General features: G+C 36.8%; 1 protein-coding gene across 3 annotated transcripts in view; it reads left to right on the top strand.

Moving 5' to 3' along the window:
• Nucleotides 1-18,830, top strand: part of PIK3C2G (phosphatidylinositol-4-phosphate 3-kinase catalytic subunit type 2 gamma) — a 357,132-nt gene that overhangs the window by 186,767 nt on the left and 151,535 nt on the right. For all 3 annotated transcript variants that reach the window (XM_061204611.1, XM_061204610.1, XM_061204612.1), the window contains 2 exons: nt 14,374-14,554; nt 17,068-17,175. In XM_061204611.1, the coding sequence (XP_061060594.1) occupies nt 14,374-14,554; nt 17,068-17,175 (289 nt within the window). The remainder of the gene's footprint in view (nt 1-14,373; nt 14,555-17,067; nt 17,176-18,830) is intronic.

The raw sequence follows: 18,830 nt of genomic DNA, 5'->3' as shown, positions 1-18,830 counted from the left end.
TGTTGTTATTATATGTTTATTCTCTTTGTTATTCCAGTGGTTGTTTTGCTAGTACTTTTGATAATGATATAAAACAAACTGAGGATACTGAACTTGAATATCCTTGGGACCAGACTTGTCTTGAACAGCGGAGAAAGCTCTCCACCATTCTTCCTAATTGTTTTTGTTAAACTGAGCATGTTGGCTAAGTAGCATTCAAATAAGAAATATCTTTAATTCAGCAGCTATTCTGATTGAGAAAAGCTTAAGTTTTCAATTAGGTCATGTTTAGAAAAACATTTGTTGTAAAATGAGCCACATTGTAACCAAAAATATTTATGAAATCTAGAGAAATATAAACTAGAATTCAAACTGCATATTTCTAGGAATAACAAGAACAACTACTGTTACTATTGAGCTGATAGTAATGTCAGATTTTCACTAGATACTTTCCTGAATTGTGTCATTTAGTCCTCATAGCAGTCATTAGATACTGTTGAGGCTCAGAGAGGTTAAATCAGAGACCAAAAGTCACACAGCAATTAAATGGCCTAACGACGTTACACTCTCAGATATGTCTGACTTCTTGGCTTGTTTTTTGCTTATATTTCAAAGCCTTCAAACTGAAATTACAACTTCTTAATTGATTACCAATGGTATTACCAATCCGAGAGAGAAATGAGACCATGAATGAGGTTCCCTGAAGCAGAATTTATCATGCAAAAATAATAAACTTTCTCTTGCTGGATTCTTTGTCTATTTATACTTTTCCAGAATTCTTAGGAAAGGAAATGAGCAAAATTCATTACCAACTTATCCTCTCATCAGCCTGTTTTCCTCATTTGTGAAAAAATCATTACACTGTAAACAGAAAAATCATTAAAATAAATCAGTTATTTTGTTCTGCTGCTAATTGAAATAGAGGGAAACAGAAAAAAATGTTAAAGCATAAAAAAAGGAAAATAAGAAGTTAAGCATTATTGGATTTGGCTAACATAAAATACTATTTTAGGGAAGAACACCTCCAAAAATAGAGCATGTAAATATTTGATTCAGAATTCAAATGAATAGTTTTTAAATCCTGGCTAAGAGTAAATGTTATTTCCTAAGAAATGTGAACAGTAAACTACTTGTTCTTTTTTTTAATGTGTGTATCATTAAAAAAAAAAAATAGAAAATTCCTAACTAATTTATTCCAAAGCAATTTCAGTTATCAGCCCTTTGAGCACTATCATCCAAGCTCCACTGTTGATTTCTGAGACAAATAGAGAGTCTCATTAAAGTAAGCTCCTGAAACTTTTCTTAAAGGATGAGTTATGAAGGGAGAGTCCCATAAAAGACTAGATGATTTGGTTGTCCAAAGTGGAAAAGACTTGGAGGCCCCCCCCAAAAAAATAACAATAGGAATAAAAACCACCCTTAGGTTGTTACAGCCCATTTTAATTTGGGTAGATAAACATTTTTTTAATTATTATAACTGCTCACATCTTAAGACTAAATTTTATAGTCTGACTTTTTTTGTACCAATGTTATTTTTAACATCCAATCTAAATATCATACAGCAAGCTTTTGGAAATTCTTTGGAAATAAATGCTCTGATTACTCACCTAAATAGATCCACTCTCCCACACAGACACATTCTTGCTCACAAACATACAGTACTTTTTTCTTACATTTGTAATTATTTTCCCTCTGCGATACAGGAAAATCCAATTCTAAAATGGCATGGTTTATCTAACAGAAAAGTGCTTTGGAAGATAGCTTCTCTACAAATTACCTGCCTCGTAGCTCACATACCTTTGCCACTGAAGTACTTTCAATATGACCATCCTCAACTAAGTCCATTTAATTAGGTAAAGTCCCCTACATACAAACCTTCAAGTTGCGAGCTTTCAAAGATGTGAACCTGCATTCGCATGTCCAATCATGTAAGTTAGTTCACGTGTCTGGCGTACATTGTCACAAGCGTGCATCCTCTACAAGTGGTTGTGCTTTTGTGTACTTTACTGTACAGTACTGTGTAGAGTACAGTAGTACAGTATCTTTGAAATCAAACCCAGGACGTCTGGAAGCAAGCGTAAAAGCAGCGGTGATGTAGCTGGTACTACTGTACTTTTCAAGGTACTGTACTGTAAGATAAAAAATGTTTTCTTTATTTTTTGTGTTTGTTTTTTATGTATTATTTGTGTGAAAAGTATTATAAACCTATTACAGTACAGTACCATATAGCCGATTCTGTTAGTTGGGTACCTAGACTAACTTCGTTGGACTTACGAACAAATTGGACTTACAAACTTGCTCTCAGGAACGAAACTCATTCATGTGTAGAGGACTTAGTTGTTTCTGCTGAGTAGAAATTCCTCCAATATTTTTTCCCCATGACCTGAGCTCTCAAATCACAATATGATGGAGAATCTCTAGTAATTGCTTGGAATGTTTCAAAATTCTCAAATATATGTTAATTAATGTGTAGGTTAATAAATATAATTTAAATACATGTGTATATATGTGTAATATTAAACTTTTTGGAGATTAGAGGAAATAGCACATGAAAACATAATTTAAAAGGATGCTATAATTCCAGAGTTATTAACAAATTAGTTCACATCCTAAAATTTTAATCAAGAAATAGAAGAAACCAATTTTAAGACAAAGTTTATTTAATTTAGTAGTCAATTTATTTTTTCAACAAATATTGACTGGCTAGTGTCATGATCGGAAACTCTGTTAGGACACAAGAGTGTAAAATCATAATCCTTCCCTTAAAGAATTTAAAGTCTATTCCAATAAAATTTTTTAAAAAAGAAAAAGAATTTAAAGTCTAGTAGGAGAGAGATCAAAAAAAACAAGCAATTAAAACACCCTTTTAAAAAACACAGTAAGTGTTGTAAGAATAATGGATACAGGAAAATACTTCACCCTTACAGAGAGGATGCTGCACACATGCCCAAGATTGGAAAAAATTAAGAAAGACTTTCTAGAAAAAGTGCTAATTAAGTTAAATATTAAAGGATAAACAGATGTTGGCATATTGAAATATCATTTCAGACACGGGATGGGCCAATACAAAAGCATTATAGCCTGTGAAAGCAGAGGAGATAACTTTTTATAAGTAGTACTTTGTGCTTGGGATGGAAAAACATGAATGGGAATAAGAGATAAGACTTTAAGATGTAGATGCACTAAATCATCAAGTGCCCTGTTACACTAAGGATTTTATATTTTATCCTGAGGCTATATGGATTTTAATCACTAGAACAGGACTTATTAGACTAAGAGAACTAATTTAAGTCAGAAAAAAAGTAAAAATGCAAGTGGTAGGAAAATCAAGTACCAGTAGATTCAGGTAATACCTTCAAGAAATTAAGGCCTCAATTAAATCCTGTCACTATGTGCAGAGAGAAGAAATTAGATTTGAGAGCTATTTAGATGATAAACATAATGGGACATGGTAACAAATTTGATATTGTGATGAAGGTGAGAGAAGAATCATGTCTCATTTTTAGTTAGCGTGATGGAAAGCTGGCGGTTATATTCATGGAGATCAGTAATTCAGGTAAAGAGGCAGGTATTGGGGGGAATGATGATGAAATTAGTCATGTTAAGGTTAAGATAGATGCCTTAAGAAAATCCAAGAATGATATCTTGTAGACAGATGAACATGTAGGTCTGGATTGGAAAAATGAGCTCTAGGTTGGAAACTTTATTAGTCTGCTAGGGCTGCCATATCAGAGTACCACAGACTGGGTGGCTGAAACAGTAAAAATTTATTTTCTTCCAATTCTGGAAGCTAGAAGTCCAAGATCAAGGTGCCGAAGGGTTGGTTACTGGTAAGACCTGAAAACAGACTTCCTGTCTTACTGACAGCCCACCTTCTCACTGGGTCCCCACATGGCCTTTTTTCTGTGTGCACGCTTACCTGGTGTCTCTTCCTCTTCTTACGTGAACACTAGTCCTGTTGGATTATGTCCACACCCTTATGGCCTCATTTCATCTTAATTACCTCCTTAAAGGCCTATCTCCAAATACAGTCACTTTGGGAGTTAGGGCTTCAACAGAAGAATCTGGGAAACACAATTCAGTCCATAACAGAAACATAGATCTGATGATAGGACAATCATTATTATCATTTTAGAAACAGAAAAACTGAGGTTGGAACTGCTAAGTTACTTGTGCATACAGAGAGCACTGGAGATGGAATAGGCTTAGTCCTCTTTCCACATTCATACAATATAGTGGATAGGGCGATTATCCCTGCCTGGCAAGTACAACCTGAACAACAGCCAAAACAACAACAACATCATCACAGAAATCGACAGAAAATTAACCAGATAGGTTATAGAGGCTTTCTAGAACATCTGTAAGGCTGTATTGAATTTCTAAAAGGAGAGGGATTAAATGGTGCTTGCTGACTTCAGGAGACACGCTGCTTCATGACGGTGAGCAGGAATGTCCCAGAAATTTTCTCAGGACATCAAACACAGCTCCAGATCTTATGGAGAGTATCTCAGGGAATCTTTAATATCCTCGCAGAATAAACCACGCTATCCGTGCCTCTGAAGAATGAAGAGTGAAACGGCCGCCCCAGCTGTGATTTGAAACTGAGGTTCTGATGCGACCGGGTTCTGGGGAAGCTAGGTATTTCAAAGCAAGCTTTGCCTTAGCCCTGTACACCTGCCCCTCCGGCTGTGTTCAAACACATGACTTGTTCACTGCACAGTGTAATGATTATCCAACTTTCACCAGAGAGCTGTGCAAGAACAAAAGGCCGAGGGGTAAAGAGGATTTTTATTATTAGGTTGCTGTTCTTATGAGACATTCATATAGCAAAGGAATTGCTTTGCCGTTAAAAGAAATTTTGTTAAGGAAACTTTATGAAAAAGGTGCTTACACTGCTTTTAAAGTAACTATATATGTATTCAGAAAAAAATATATATATATAAAAAAAAAAGGCTGAGTTTAGGAACTCAGTTCAGAACCATATTTTCAAACGTAAGTAAGGGAAAATGTAGACATCTATTGGACTAGTTTAAAATTCCACAAGCATGGATTTGAACATTAATTAGATGTCAAGCAGAATTAATTTTATTTTGGCACACGTGCTGTTGTTAATGACTCCGTATTTCTCTCCTGCCACAACCTGGAGTTATCTGGAACCACAGGCCCAGTTAAGGTGGGTAGCTCAAGGCACATCTGTTGTGTGTGCACAGCTCAACAGGGTTTTTAGGTTCCCAAGTGCAATCAGGCTGTTACTTTCAATTCAGCATCTTCTCCCTCCACTCTCCTAGCCCCACTCAGCACCACCACTTGTATAAAGAAACCACAAAAGTCCAGATCCTTTGAAGTTGTGGGGTTGGTCTCACTTTTTAAAGTGAGGAAGGACAGAGCAGAGGTGAATGTATTACTTGCATTATCAAAGTAGATCCACATATTCTATTCTTTTTACAGGCAAGGTAGGGGAGAGAAAAGTATTCCTGCTTATAAGTATTTTACACAAAAATATATTTAGGTTAACAAGCTCTTCTTTAAAAGTTCAAAAAAATGTTAAAAGCAGAAAGGAAAACATTATTAGCATTTGTTGGTGGTTTTGGCAGGGAATTTGTAGGTAGCAGGACAAAATTAAATGAACTTTGGAAAGAAAGAAGTCAGGAGAGCATGAGATTTCTGAGGGTTAGGAAACAGGAAGTAAGAGAAAGATATTAAAGAGAAACATAATAAGAAAGTAGCAAAAAGAGAATTTCTGGATTGTGTGTTAGTCTTGGGCTAAATCGTCAGCTGGTATCTGTGTTAGGATATCAGGAGGTGGTACAGCATGATGGTGAACAGCAAGGGCTTTGGAGTCAGATAAACTTGCATTTGAATCCCTGGTCCACAGATTGGGTGACTCTGGACAAGTTATTTGACCTCTATAAACCATAATATCCTCGTCTGTAAAATGGAAGGAATCACGTTACCTGGAGCGGATGTGAGGATTACCTAACACAGCTACGTAAAATGCTTGGAAAATGCCTGGCATAAATGCTGGATAAGTTCATTAAGTATTACCGTCATGGAGCCCTAGAGCTGGAAGGTATCTTACCGAACCTCACAAACTCCAACATTTTACAGAGTAGGCAAGTGAAGAGCTAAAGCATTACGTTTCTTGCCAGAGGTGATGCAAGTGGAAAATCATCTTCCAAGTCATGTTTTACTGGTTTTTAGGACACTGTGTTAATCAGCTCAGGCTGCAATAAAAAATAACATAGATTGTGTGCCTTAAACAACAGGAATTTATTTTTCACAGTTCTGGAGGCTGGGAAGTCTAAGACTGAGGTGCCGGCCAGTTTGAATTCCCTGTGAGGGCCCTCTTCCTGGCTCAGGGATGGACGCTGGATGCCTTCTCCGTGTCCTCACCTGGCAGAGCTCCAGTCTCTTCTTCTTATAAGGGCAATAATCTAATTATAGGACCCCACTGTCATGGCCTTATCTAAACTTAATCACCTCCCAAAGGTTCTAACTCCAATATCATCACATTGGGAATTAGAGCTTCAACACACAAATTTTGGGGGGGACACAAACATTTGGTCCATAACAGACACAAAATATGGTGCTGTGGAAAGTGCCTGGAGCAATGGTTAAGAACTGAGGGTTCTAGTCCTAAGGACCTTAGGCAGGTCTCTTAATCTTTCAGTTTCCTCACCTAATAAATGTGACGGGTGGGAGGGATTATCTCAAAATGGGGTTCAGCTCTATGCTAATGGAATATAATTCTCTGAGAATATGAGTGTAATTTACAGTGAGAGACATGTGTTTGACTGGAGTAAGAAAAACAAGGACTAACCGGGATCCCAGGACACAACAGGAGAGAGCAGAGCTAGGTGTTTTTGGCAAAGGAAGAGTGGCAGGATCTGAGGGATTCTTGGGGATCAGGGAGGGGATAAAACCAGAATGAGAAAAAAGCGAAAGGCATTACAGGAGGGTCTCATAGAAAGCTATCTCTTCTAAAGTGTGCTCAGGGCCAAAATTCCACCTGTTTTTTTTTGTTTTGTTTTGTTTTAGGGTTAGTAAGCACGTAAGGAGTATAACAGTGGGGGCTGAGAGAGGTCACTGATAGCCATTCACAGCTTGGTGCTAAGCTAAGGAAAATGATTTGAATAAAATAACTTACCCTAAAGCAGAAATGTGTGTTGGAATGAGAGGAGGAGGAGAGTTTCTGCTCTCTGATATCACATCATTCAGTATATTAAACATGTGAACATTCGAATACATATGAGTGGATTGGAAGGAGTTTTATTTATTTACCTGTATCTCCCAAATTGACTATATCCCTCAGCAAGATGAGTGGGAACAGGCTCTGAATCCTAATTATAGATTTAAGAATCTTATTCAGGGAAACTTACCTGCTCAGCATAGTTTTGTTTTTTTTTTCCTTCATAGCTTCCAGATGATCCTAAGAGAGGAATATTGCAGGGTAACAGTCACCCTGATTACAAGTGTGTACGCAAACTGGGTACCATCTATGGCTAATTTTCATTCAGAAAAATACCATTTAAGCTTATAATTAACTATGCAACTGGTCATAACTGTTAAAGATTTTGATATGATGATAAAGTATCAATTATAACAGTAAATATACACCTATATATCCACATATATTCAGTGTTAATAACCTATTTCTTGACGAAACAACTTTGATTTCTTGAACACAGTTCTGTGCTTAACAATGATCATCCACAAATGAAGCCAGAATCGGCAATGCTCTATAAGAGCGGCGAGTGGCTGCACGGGGATGAAGAAAGGCAAAAACACAAATCTCAGCCAACTCTCTGAAGATTTGGGGGGCAAGATTCCCCAGTTTTCGTTCTGCATGTTGAGGCTTTTTCTCTCGTGCAGTGCAATCAGTGCATTTTCCGAAGCTATATTTCTTCCTGCACTGACTTGTAGATGTTTAACGGTCTCGCCTAGTTTTCTTTAAACTGGCTGAGCTTGGTATTGGTAGGTCTCCAATAAAAGTTTTTATTATTTTAAAACTACTACTTTTGCCCTTTTACATTCTCTAATTAAAACCAGGGTAGATTCCATAGTTTCCTGATCACTTTTAGATAACAAAAAACTCTTCACCACTTTCGTCCAATTTAAAACTCTGTTTTCTTCTCCAATTTGACACATACCTCCTCCCCATTCTCCAGCACCAGCCAAGCTTTAGCTTGGGGGACTTGTGGTGGGGAGAATATTGTCTGCTGTTTCACTCCTCTTCTCTCTGTCTTCTAGTTCTAGCTTTTCTTGACTTTGGAGTGGGAAAAAAAGAGAAAGAGGAAAGTGACCCTCACACTTGTTGAGGCAAGCCAGTACAATCCCCTGTCTGTGGTCTCTGACTTTCCATCAAGGCCCGCTCTGGGTTCACTGTCAAAGCCGGCTACCTCATCTGAGTGGTAGCCTTGCAGGGCTTCCCACCAGGAGATCTGCCTTTGGCTCAACCTCTTCCTACACAGGAGTGGATCACATTTAATTACCTTCCATGTGTTTATTTGAACCTTGAGAAATTCACACATCCTTGCTTGGCCAGTTAAGGTGCAAAAATGCAGGCTGCTCCTTTGCTATCCTGTCTTTCAACAAACCCTCTTTTAGAGCAGAAATCTAACCTGGGAATGAGGCAATAGTCTCCCATTCTTGCACACATCTGAATCAATGGGTATCTTTGAGCTTCCCTCCTCACTGGACTTTGCAAGGATGAGTGGGGATAGCGGATCCACTCTATCCCTCACTAAGCTGATGACTCATGACTCTCAAACAGCCCTTTCCTTTACTCCCACTTGCAAATATATACTAAGGTCCAGGAGGGGAGATAACACTTGGTGTATCATAGCCATTTTGGCCATCTCCCAATAAACCTCGAAGAGTTCTCTGACTTCCAGTTGTTTCTTTGGCTATTCTTAAAACATAGGATACTCTCTTTTCTTTAATCTTGGGTCTTGGTCGCCAACTCCAGGGCAATAAAGGGAGTTCCATTAAACATGCTGATATAGATAGATGCTTCCTTGTCCAAAACCGTTGATCCCCTCCCTATTTAGCCATCTTAGTCTTCCAGCTGTTACCATTAGAGCAGAGCTCAGTTTCCCAAACTGCCAGGTGTACTGCCTCCCTCACTGCCCTCAGCCATCAGACCCTTTGTCTGGTAATGTGTTAGATTTGTCTAGTCCTGTGTTATGTAAGTCTTTAAAAAAAGACTTGCCATTGCCCTATTGCACTCATTAGTGCATTTTTACTCAGAGAGAATTTCCTATTAGATACTCAAACACTTGGCTGGACAGACAGCAGATGGTACATAAGCCTATTCACACTTTTAAATGAGCCAAACAGTATGTTAGTGTAATATAATAACAATAAAATTTTAGCAGTATAACATAATATACATGTCCAAATGAACCAGATCAAATCGTTTTTGAAATACACTTTGGGGCTTTTTAGGATCCATAGAAGAAAGCCATTTTTATTACTTTTATAGTTTTTTTGATCTAAAATGTTATACTCAAATTGATCACCCATCTAATTCGCCAGACTTGTCTCCAGATGACTTTTGTTTATTTTCAGTAATTAGGTTTGCCCCAAAGTATCCTCAGGGCTAACACTGGGGAGGTTTAAAAAATATGCTCCATATTCTAAAGGCAATACAAACAAACAAATGAAAACAAAAACAAAGAAAGGGGAAAAAGAAATAATATGAAACTTGGCATATTCATTAATTTTTACCATAGCAACAAATAGGCCCAAAGTTTCAGTGGCTTACAGCAAAAAAAACTTATTTCTCACTTATGCAGCATGCAGGCTGCAGACTTGCTGTACTTCCACTTGGCTGCACTGGACTCCTCACAGCAATGCTCAGCTCTGCTCTCTCATTCCAGCACTGAAGGAACATCCCCCAGCGGGGACACACTGTTCTTGTGACAGATAACAGAAGTACAAGAGAGCAGACCAATCCATGATAGCACATTTAAAGCATCCCCATGGACTTGGGCATACATTTTATCTAGTCACATCCTGTTGGCTAAAGTGAGTCGCATGGCCAATCCAGACAAGGGGTGGAGAAGTAGATGCTGCCTCTGGGAAGGCACTGGAAGTTACAGAGCAAAGAGTGTGGTTGTATAAGCTTCAGGGAAGAAAGCATGGAGTTGGGAAAAATAAACCTACCACATAATGTGAACACAATGGAAAAATCATAAGTATGAACTGTAGCATTCTGAATGACTGTTTTTGAGGTGGTAATAAATATTAGATATATTAATTGAAATATCGGGATAAAATTAAGTCAGTTACATACCTTAAGGGCCCTTCTCATATATTTAAGTGTTCTAAAAATGTATAAAATCTCTAGAGTATGGATTCCATTATTTTCTGAATTTATTCCCATTTAATAGTTTTATATTCAAGTTGTTTCAAAGTGGCTTATTGACAAACATATGTTGCAAAATAACTATTGATTGGAAATCACATTTCTGCAGACTTGGACCGTGTAATGCTCCTTATATACAAAATTCAAAATAAGTTCATTGCTATATTTCTGAAAGAGCAAATCAGTATTCTAAAAATGAGCTAGTCATAGGAAACAGTTATCTTTGCAAGACAATAAAATGTATGAAGTTCTTCAGTTTAGGGAAATATTAAATAAATCTCTCAACCAATGAGAAGTAAAATAAAGTTGTAAAGGCTAAAGAGATATATGCTTTTCACTTCGTAACACACTATTGAAACCTTAAAATTAAAAATTCCATATCAAGTATTGGATTTCAGCCTTTATATGTCCCAGGGTTATAAATACACTTGAAGAAGTCACATTTTAAAATCCACCTGTGCTCACTAAGACCTGGTCTACTGAGTCACACATCTTACTCCCCATAAAGTAGCCACCAATAGAGGAAATGGAAAGGGGAGGTCCTGGAGTGACCTGAAATCACTCATCTTCATGTGTAGCTCAGTTTTCTTCTGGATGTTGTTTCCCCTCTTCACTCACCAGAAATACACAAGTGGGTAAAAAATTTAAGGCAACCCCTAATTTGTGGGATATTGTGCTGTTGAGAACAAAAATTAAGACCTACACTGAAGGGAGTCATGAGGCAAGGAGGGCTGGGTTGGCATGATTAGTCTGTTCTGTCCTGCTGGTAGACTGATGAAATGAGAACTATCTATACTTTTCCTGAGCCTCCAGCAAGTCACTCACCATGGGATCAGAAGTACTTTGTGCATGAAGAAATGGAGAAAAGCTCTAATTTCCAAGGAAAATCTCCATTTCATGCTAGCTGGGGTTTGTGTATCTGAGTCCACCACTAGCTCCTTAATTTAGGTAAATGCCTTTATGATATCCTATAACAAATATGCTCAGTCACCTGGGTTATGTTTGCTTCTCTTCTTGCTTTTTGCCTCTCTTCTTGCTTTTTGCCTCTCATACTCAACACTACCCAAACCTTTAATCAGCTAGATTTTATGCATTTATTCTCATTTTAATGTTGTCATTACTTACAGTCCATAAGACACCTATACAAAATAATATCAAGTTGAACCATTCCTGGATCTCGCATGCACTAGGATAAACAGGTCTCTGACATTTTGAGATTTACCTCACAGTTTGTACGTGGTCACATTGTCTGCATCTTAAAAGCCCAATCTTTCAACACCGAGTCTTACTTCATATTTCTCAGTCCCTTGACCTGAACTTAAAAAAAAAAATTTTTTTTTTGAATTTGGCATAAGCAATTCTGTGTCTCCCAGTGACAGTGCCTTATGAAAAGGGTTTCTGTAATGCTCAAGGGAAAGTGGCTAGCTGTTTTCCACAGTCTTAACAAACAGAGGCAATGGGTAAAAACTACCACATGAGGGTTTTAACCACTTCCTGATGGTGAAGGTCATTGACGTAGAATTGGCTAACTCTCCACCCAAAACTGTATAGTCCAACTTTCTCTAAATTGATTAAAATTAAAGGACATGTTAATTTCTCTCATCAGTTAAAGTGACTGTGCCTAAAAACACAGGAATAGACTAACTGACCTCTCGTGGTCATCTATAACACAGTATGATTTCAATTCTGCAATTTGTAAAAAACTTTAAAGTTGGATAAAAAGCCATAGAGCTTGAACCAAATCTCACCAGGAGAGCATGTCATCATGGCAGGAATGAGAGTTGGCATGAGGTATGTTCTATAAGGAAAATAATCACAGTGGAATACACTGAGTTATCTTCACTTTTAAATTTTTTAAAACACAGTCACATATTCTCTCTGCAAATCTCCCCTGCTCTGTTTTATTTTGAGCAAGGAATCAAACTGATTTTTTTTCCCTCCTTGAATCAGCTGCTCATGAGAGAAGCAAATACATTTCTCATAGAATAAGAATTGAGTATTAGGAATACTAATTATATAATTTTGACAATTCCTATGACTCCCCACCCCTAAAATATATATTTTCTTTAATAATTTTAGTAAAAAGTTGACTTTGTGCAGAATAACCTTTCCTTTTATCATGTATATAGCAGTCAGGTGGTTATAGAGTTATATTTATGTACCAGAACAGGTTTTAAATATCTTTAAAAACGAGTAACTCAATATTCAAAGTGTATGAAAATGCTGGCAAGCATTGATACGGGATATAGAAATACTCTACCCATCAATTTCCTACCTCCACTGAAAACCAAGTAGACTGTACAATGGTATATTACCAAAGTCCTCAAAATACTGTGAAAATCTCTGAGGTATAATTCTGCATAAAATATCTTGAAGTTTCAGATGTGGATGCTTTCTTTGGGGCTTTCCAATTCATACTCACATAACACTCATTTTCTTAGAGCCTCCAAATAATGATGTGATACATTTATTACATCTGACATTTCAAAAATCTCACCATAGAGGTGGGTTGGAAAACTTTTCATTGTCAACTATTCTTCTTACATTGAAGGTATAAGTATAGATGGATTATATTTTCCATCAATACATCTTTAGACCCTTGAGGTTTTTTTTGTTTTTTAATGCTTTCCAGCATTATTTCCAGCATTATTATATTTCCTTTGGTAAAGTAAAAGAGGTGCTAGGAGATAAGTTGGCTTTGTAACAATGACAAGGGAACAAGCCCTTACCTAAAAAAAAAAAAAAAAAAAAAGCCAGGTTCATTGAATTAATTTTTTAACTCAGATGTGTAGGAACAGAGAACATAGAACAAATGAAAATAATGTGTTTCTTAGAGTCTCTGTAGCACAATACATATTGGGCAGAGATGCAAAATTAGGAATGCAGAATGAAACTCATCTATATATATTTTGGCTGCTAGGCATTTAATCCTTTTTTTTTTTCAGTATTTCATTCTCACAATAACTTTCTTCTAGTTCTTTGAATGATAATTATTTTTCAGAAGAGAAGAAGATTAGAGACAAGTTAAGAATTAAAGAATCAATCAAAGAGAGGTTAACATGCAAGGGAACCAGTCTTTTATTTCAGTGTTTTAGGGCATAATAAAAAGTAAAGTTTAAGTATGTTGGAATTAATTTCAAAGCAATAGAAATTGTCACATGGCAGAAAGCGTAATCAAATAATTGTCACTGCTCCATTATCTAGCGAAGTATCCTTCCCTTTTTTTGTTCTATGCCTCCCGTGTTCGTGATACAAGCAGACTGCCAGACAGTGACAGAAGTTGGCTTGGGGAGGCTGCAGGATACAGATAAACTGATGTTTTTGACTACTAGTATATACTTTGTGCTAAGCCCTTTCAAATTAGAATAACATTAGCTTATTCTATATTCCATACAGTTCTATGGAGTCAGAGTTATTTCTTTATTTTAACCTCAGCCCGGTTAAATAACTGGCCTAACTTACATCTAAGTTGTAGGGCTGAGATTTGAATCCAGAAATGCCTGAAAACAAAAACCATGCTCTTGCCTTTACAATATCTTCCTCCAGGTAATCAAAGGGAGGTGTTGGAAGAAAGAGCAATACTTACGTATGTGACAGTGTGGAGACATTATCTTTTGAAGAAAAGCAGAAAAATGTGGGGTTGATGGTTGAGTTGCCATATAGTGTAGTGACTAATAAATACCATTTCTAAAATGCTTTGTCTGTATTTTAATAAGAAGTCAAATATATGCTCTTAAGATAAGTATTTGCTATAGAATTTAAGAAGCCTGAAAGAGGAAAAAGTGCACTGTGAACTGAAATGAGAAAAGGCAGGTCTCTTATTGATTCTTCACTCTTGGAATCTCATTAACTATCAGGTGAAATGATGACTGCCAACAAATAAACAGCATTTTCCCCAGCCTGGCCTGTTAAACTGCCCAAAGCCACCACATACAGATTAGTCTGAAACACACTTATTGTTCCTGCTAGAGGTGTTTTAAAAATCAGCTTTAGATACAAGAATTTGTTTTCTCTCTTTCCTTCAGGCTGCTAAAGGATGCACAGAATGAAGCTTATTTTAAAAGCTGGTATCAGAAGCTATTGGCTGCTCTCCAATTCTGTGCAGGAAAAGCCTTGAGTGATGAGTTTTCCAAGGAAAAGAAACTCATCAAAATTCTGGGAGACATTGGTGAAAAAGTCAAATCTGCCAGTGACCCTCAAAGACAGGTTTGTTTCGAAATCAATCTTCATGTAATAAAGTTTTGTTTTATTTCTTAAACCTGGTTCAATTAAGTTTGAATTTCATAACACAGAAGGTAAATTCCTTGACTACACTTTGTCTTAAGACACTTAAATCAATTCTTTTGATCAAGTTTTTTTCAATTTACTATCCTAATGTTAATGATAATATCTATCACCAGGACATGATTTTTTGATCTAAATAGCCATGTAGCATAGACAGTACCTGACAAGAGGCCAATTTAAAGGCAATTTGATTAAAATGACCAGATGAAGTAATTTACTCAGAAAGGCAGCACAATTCAGACTCATGGAAGAAGTACACAAGGGGACTTTTCAGAGCACCCTTGTCCAAGGTACAAAATCTAGGTCTAGATTTTTCTCACACTGCACTAATCAAAGTCACATTTTTAAAGACTTTTTTCTTTTTTCCACAACAAATTAAATGAATTAAATGAAAGAAATCAATAGTGGTGTGGATAGTATTGAATGATACTTTTATTCTAACATCCATGGATGATAGTCAAAATATTGTGCCTCTTTCATCACTGATTATAATAATGGATCTGGCTGTTCTTTTCCTTGCTCTAATGGAAGAACACTTGCTCTTCTTAATTAACTGCATTACTAGTTCCCTTCACTGATATAGATCATTAAGTAGGTTCTCTTAAGTTCAACATTCTAGATGCAGGGAGATAGTGGACATCCATTCACTGTATTAAGAATTTCATTCAATAACAAGTACTTACTACAGACTAGGAGTTAAGGATAGAAAGATGCCTAAAACACGAATCTTGTCCTCAAGGGAGCTCATAGTTTCTCTCCACCCACTGTTTAAAATCAACAAGACTTTTCAACAAAATGATATGAAAATAGGCAAAGGGTCCCAGAATTTTTTCCTAGCACAAGATTTTTCTTGCTGGAAGTCACTTCATTTGGCAGTAATTCCAGAAGCTATGCTACTTCACCTACCTAGGAGAAATTGGAAAATAAAAAGCATAAGCAGGGACTTTATTTTTAAATGGGAGACATATAAACTCTGTATGCGCAGAAGAGCCTTAAGGCTAGTAACATGATAGGCAATGCAAAAAAAAAAGTTCTATGATTTCTCCACATTACTGCAAAATCATTAATTATTTTCTAATGGTAGACAAAAAGTTGAAAGCAAGTAAAATAAATTTGGCTTAAAATTTACAAAATTTGTGTATAGGTTTGGTCTTTATTTCTTATGTTTCAAAATCCCTCATGTATTTAAGATGCATGATACAGTTAATACAGTGCCTTTCTGACTATTTACATCACGTTCCAGTGATACTGACATTATTCTCTCAGATAAATGCATTTCTCTCACCGTGACTGGCTGCTCTTGTGATAACACCTCTTCACGTGAAAATAGAAAGAGAAAAAGAAAGAGGTGGGAGAAGCATTTATAATTTCTCACAAGTTACTGTAAGCTTTTTTTCTTTTCTTTTTTTTTTTTAAAGCCCAGTTAAACCTAACTATATGAAGTGAAGAGATTTTAGTTAAAGAGAGCAGAGGTTCCCCTCCATGGTGTTCTTCAGGCAAATCCAGGTATAGAAAAGACAAAAGAGGAAGACAAAAAGAATGCCATTGTGGAGCTTTGCCTCATTTCTCCACCTTGTTTTGCTGGATTCTGGGAGCAGTAGATTCTGTTATTTGGCAGTGAACCCGGAGTAAGAGCTAAGAAACTTTTGAGAATTAGTTAAACACTATTAATCTGATATCCTCATTTTTAGAATTGGGCTTAAACAGTTTTCAAAGTAGGCTAAAAGGAGTTTTTTTAAAATTTTGAATTATTATTATTTCTGAATTATTGTTTTTCTCCTTTTTGTGTCAGGGGATACACAATTCTAAAGGTATCGTTTGTGGTCTCAGACCTTCCACATGTACAGAGGACTATGGAAGGCAGTGAGTCAAGTATCAGAAATACACTTACTGGCATTTAGTAAACTATTTGTTCATATGTATTACTGCTTCTGACATTTAGCAATGGTCTATAATTATCTTTTTTGTCATTATTTTGTCTCCTACTCTATGTAAATTTTTTTCTAAAAAGTATTAAACTATTAAGTGTAAACCTTGAGAGTTACAAACTAAGATTTCAGGGAATTATGATAAATGGATCATGTTAATAATTACTTAAAGCAGGGGTTGCAAGTTGGTGGGTTACAGGTCAAGTCCAACCCATCGTGTTTCGTTTGAACAGAACAGTGCTTTGTTTTGGTTTTGTTTTTAATTGAATTTAAAGTTCTTCAGAAAGGACATGCAATCTTTACTTCCCCATTTTCCCCAGTACTCCCTATTGTCTTTAGCCCGCTGCCCCCTCATATGTGGCTACATCACCCACCTGACCCCAAAGCACCCAAGTGTGCAACCCCTGAACTAAGGAGTTCATTTAATCAACAAAAGAAATTATAACTTGAAGGAAAAGTCCAGTTCTTTTCAGTTTCGAAAATGCTTCTTCTAATGATTTTTCACAGGAGGTCCTGAAGAAAGAACTTGGCAGACTAGAAGAATTCTTTCAGTGTACAAATACCTGCCACCTTCCTCTGAACCCTGCCCTATGCATAAAGGGAATTGATGGAGATGTAAGTCAACGTATTCAGTAGATAAGTTGAGTATTTTTATTGTGTATTGTTTAGTTCATTGGATGTTTTTGAAATGGCAAAAACAATTTATAAATTGTTATTGCAATTATTTAAGAAAAAAGTAATTGAGTCCCATCCAAACTGTGTGTGCTCTATTTGATGCACTGTGACCAGCTGGTATCACATTAACCTCATCAGATATTTCGTTGGTTTAGAAACACACTAACCACAGTTCAGTGGGAAAAAATGAAGACACTTCTCACTGAATTGATTTCTTGACTTATTCAAAATGGTTGATTTGGCGACCCCATGCAGGCTAGTTTAATTTCATGCTTATTTAGATTATGTGCATGCCCATGCCTAGGACGCTGGTATATCATTAGCTATAACATCTCAGTTTTGATTCAATTTAAAATTCATTGATGCTTATGAGTCACTGTGCCATATGATATGTTTGTGATTTTACTCATGCCTGGAAAGCCCTTCCTGGCATTGTTGTACTCACAAACTCCTTCTCTTCTTAAGTCTCTATCAGCCACCCTTCTCTGACTTAGAATCATTCTTTCTCCATGAGCTTTATTATATTCCTTCTCAAAAGTCCAAGAGTAGAAGACTCTAATAAAGAGGATTGATAAGTGATATTTAAAAATGAAGAGGTTAAACTCTCATGCACGCACAATAAGTGTTACTTAACTAAAGTCGGAATACAGTCAAGAAAAACAGATTTAATAATTAGGAGAAAAATCAGACCATTAGTATGAATAGAAAAAGTTTTACTAGAAGCTTAATACTGTCACCTTTACAATTTTGCTGCTGCAAAGACACCCTACAAATTTTCCAAATGTGCTGCATAGACGTATTTTGAATAATAACAAAATAAGGCATCAATTTTATAAGCTGAGATATGTCTATCTGGGCTAAAATCCAAATCATCACTGATTTTAAAAAATTGTGTAACCTTTTAATGATTAGCAGTATGCACTGATTGATGCTAAAGATACATGGAAACATTTCAAAAACACAGAGTATCTTAATGTAGAAAGAACAATATATCAATAGTTCATTGAGTCCAGATGTTATTTTTTATTTCTGCTTTCTTGGTTTGTCATTGTTGTTTAAGGAATAGAAAGATTGTTTTCAATTAAAATTACATATGCGTTGTGGCTTGTGCAGGCCTTGGTGAAAATTACATATGTGTTGTGGCTTGTTCAGGCCTTGGTGATGTGGGGCACCAGCTCTAGTGGATCGTTGCTGTGAGTGTCCAGGTGAGCAGACCATGCCGGGGGCATCACCAGTTCAGGAGTCATCACCCATAGTGCTGTGGCTGGGACCACACTCCTTCCCTACAGCAACCTGCAGCCATCGTCACTTTCCCTGAGGCTGGGAAGCGCCCCAAGTAGAGCCACCTCATTGTCCCATTTGCTCTAGTCAGCTGTGCCTGAGCGTACAGCAATGAACAGGGCGGATGTGGAGGATGGTGCTCTCACCTGCAGAACATGTTAGTCTGTCCTCCAGTCCTGCTGAACAACGAGGAGGTCTGAAGGGACACGCATCACATAGGAAGTGCAGTAAATGCAGCAGAGTTCTAGTCAGAGCCCGCATCTGGTTGGCCATCAGAGGATCCATACTGGAAAGAACCTCTGGGAGTGTAATGA

This window comes from Eubalaena glacialis, chromosome 11 (genome assembly GCF_028564815.1).
Source record: "Eubalaena glacialis isolate mEubGla1 chromosome 11, mEubGla1.1.hap2.+ XY, whole genome shotgun sequence".
Taxonomy (NCBI): Eukaryota; Metazoa; Chordata; class Mammalia; order Artiodactyla; family Balaenidae; genus Eubalaena; species Eubalaena glacialis.
Note: the sequence above shows the minus strand (reverse complement) of the source record. Positions and strands in the feature narration are given on the sequence as shown.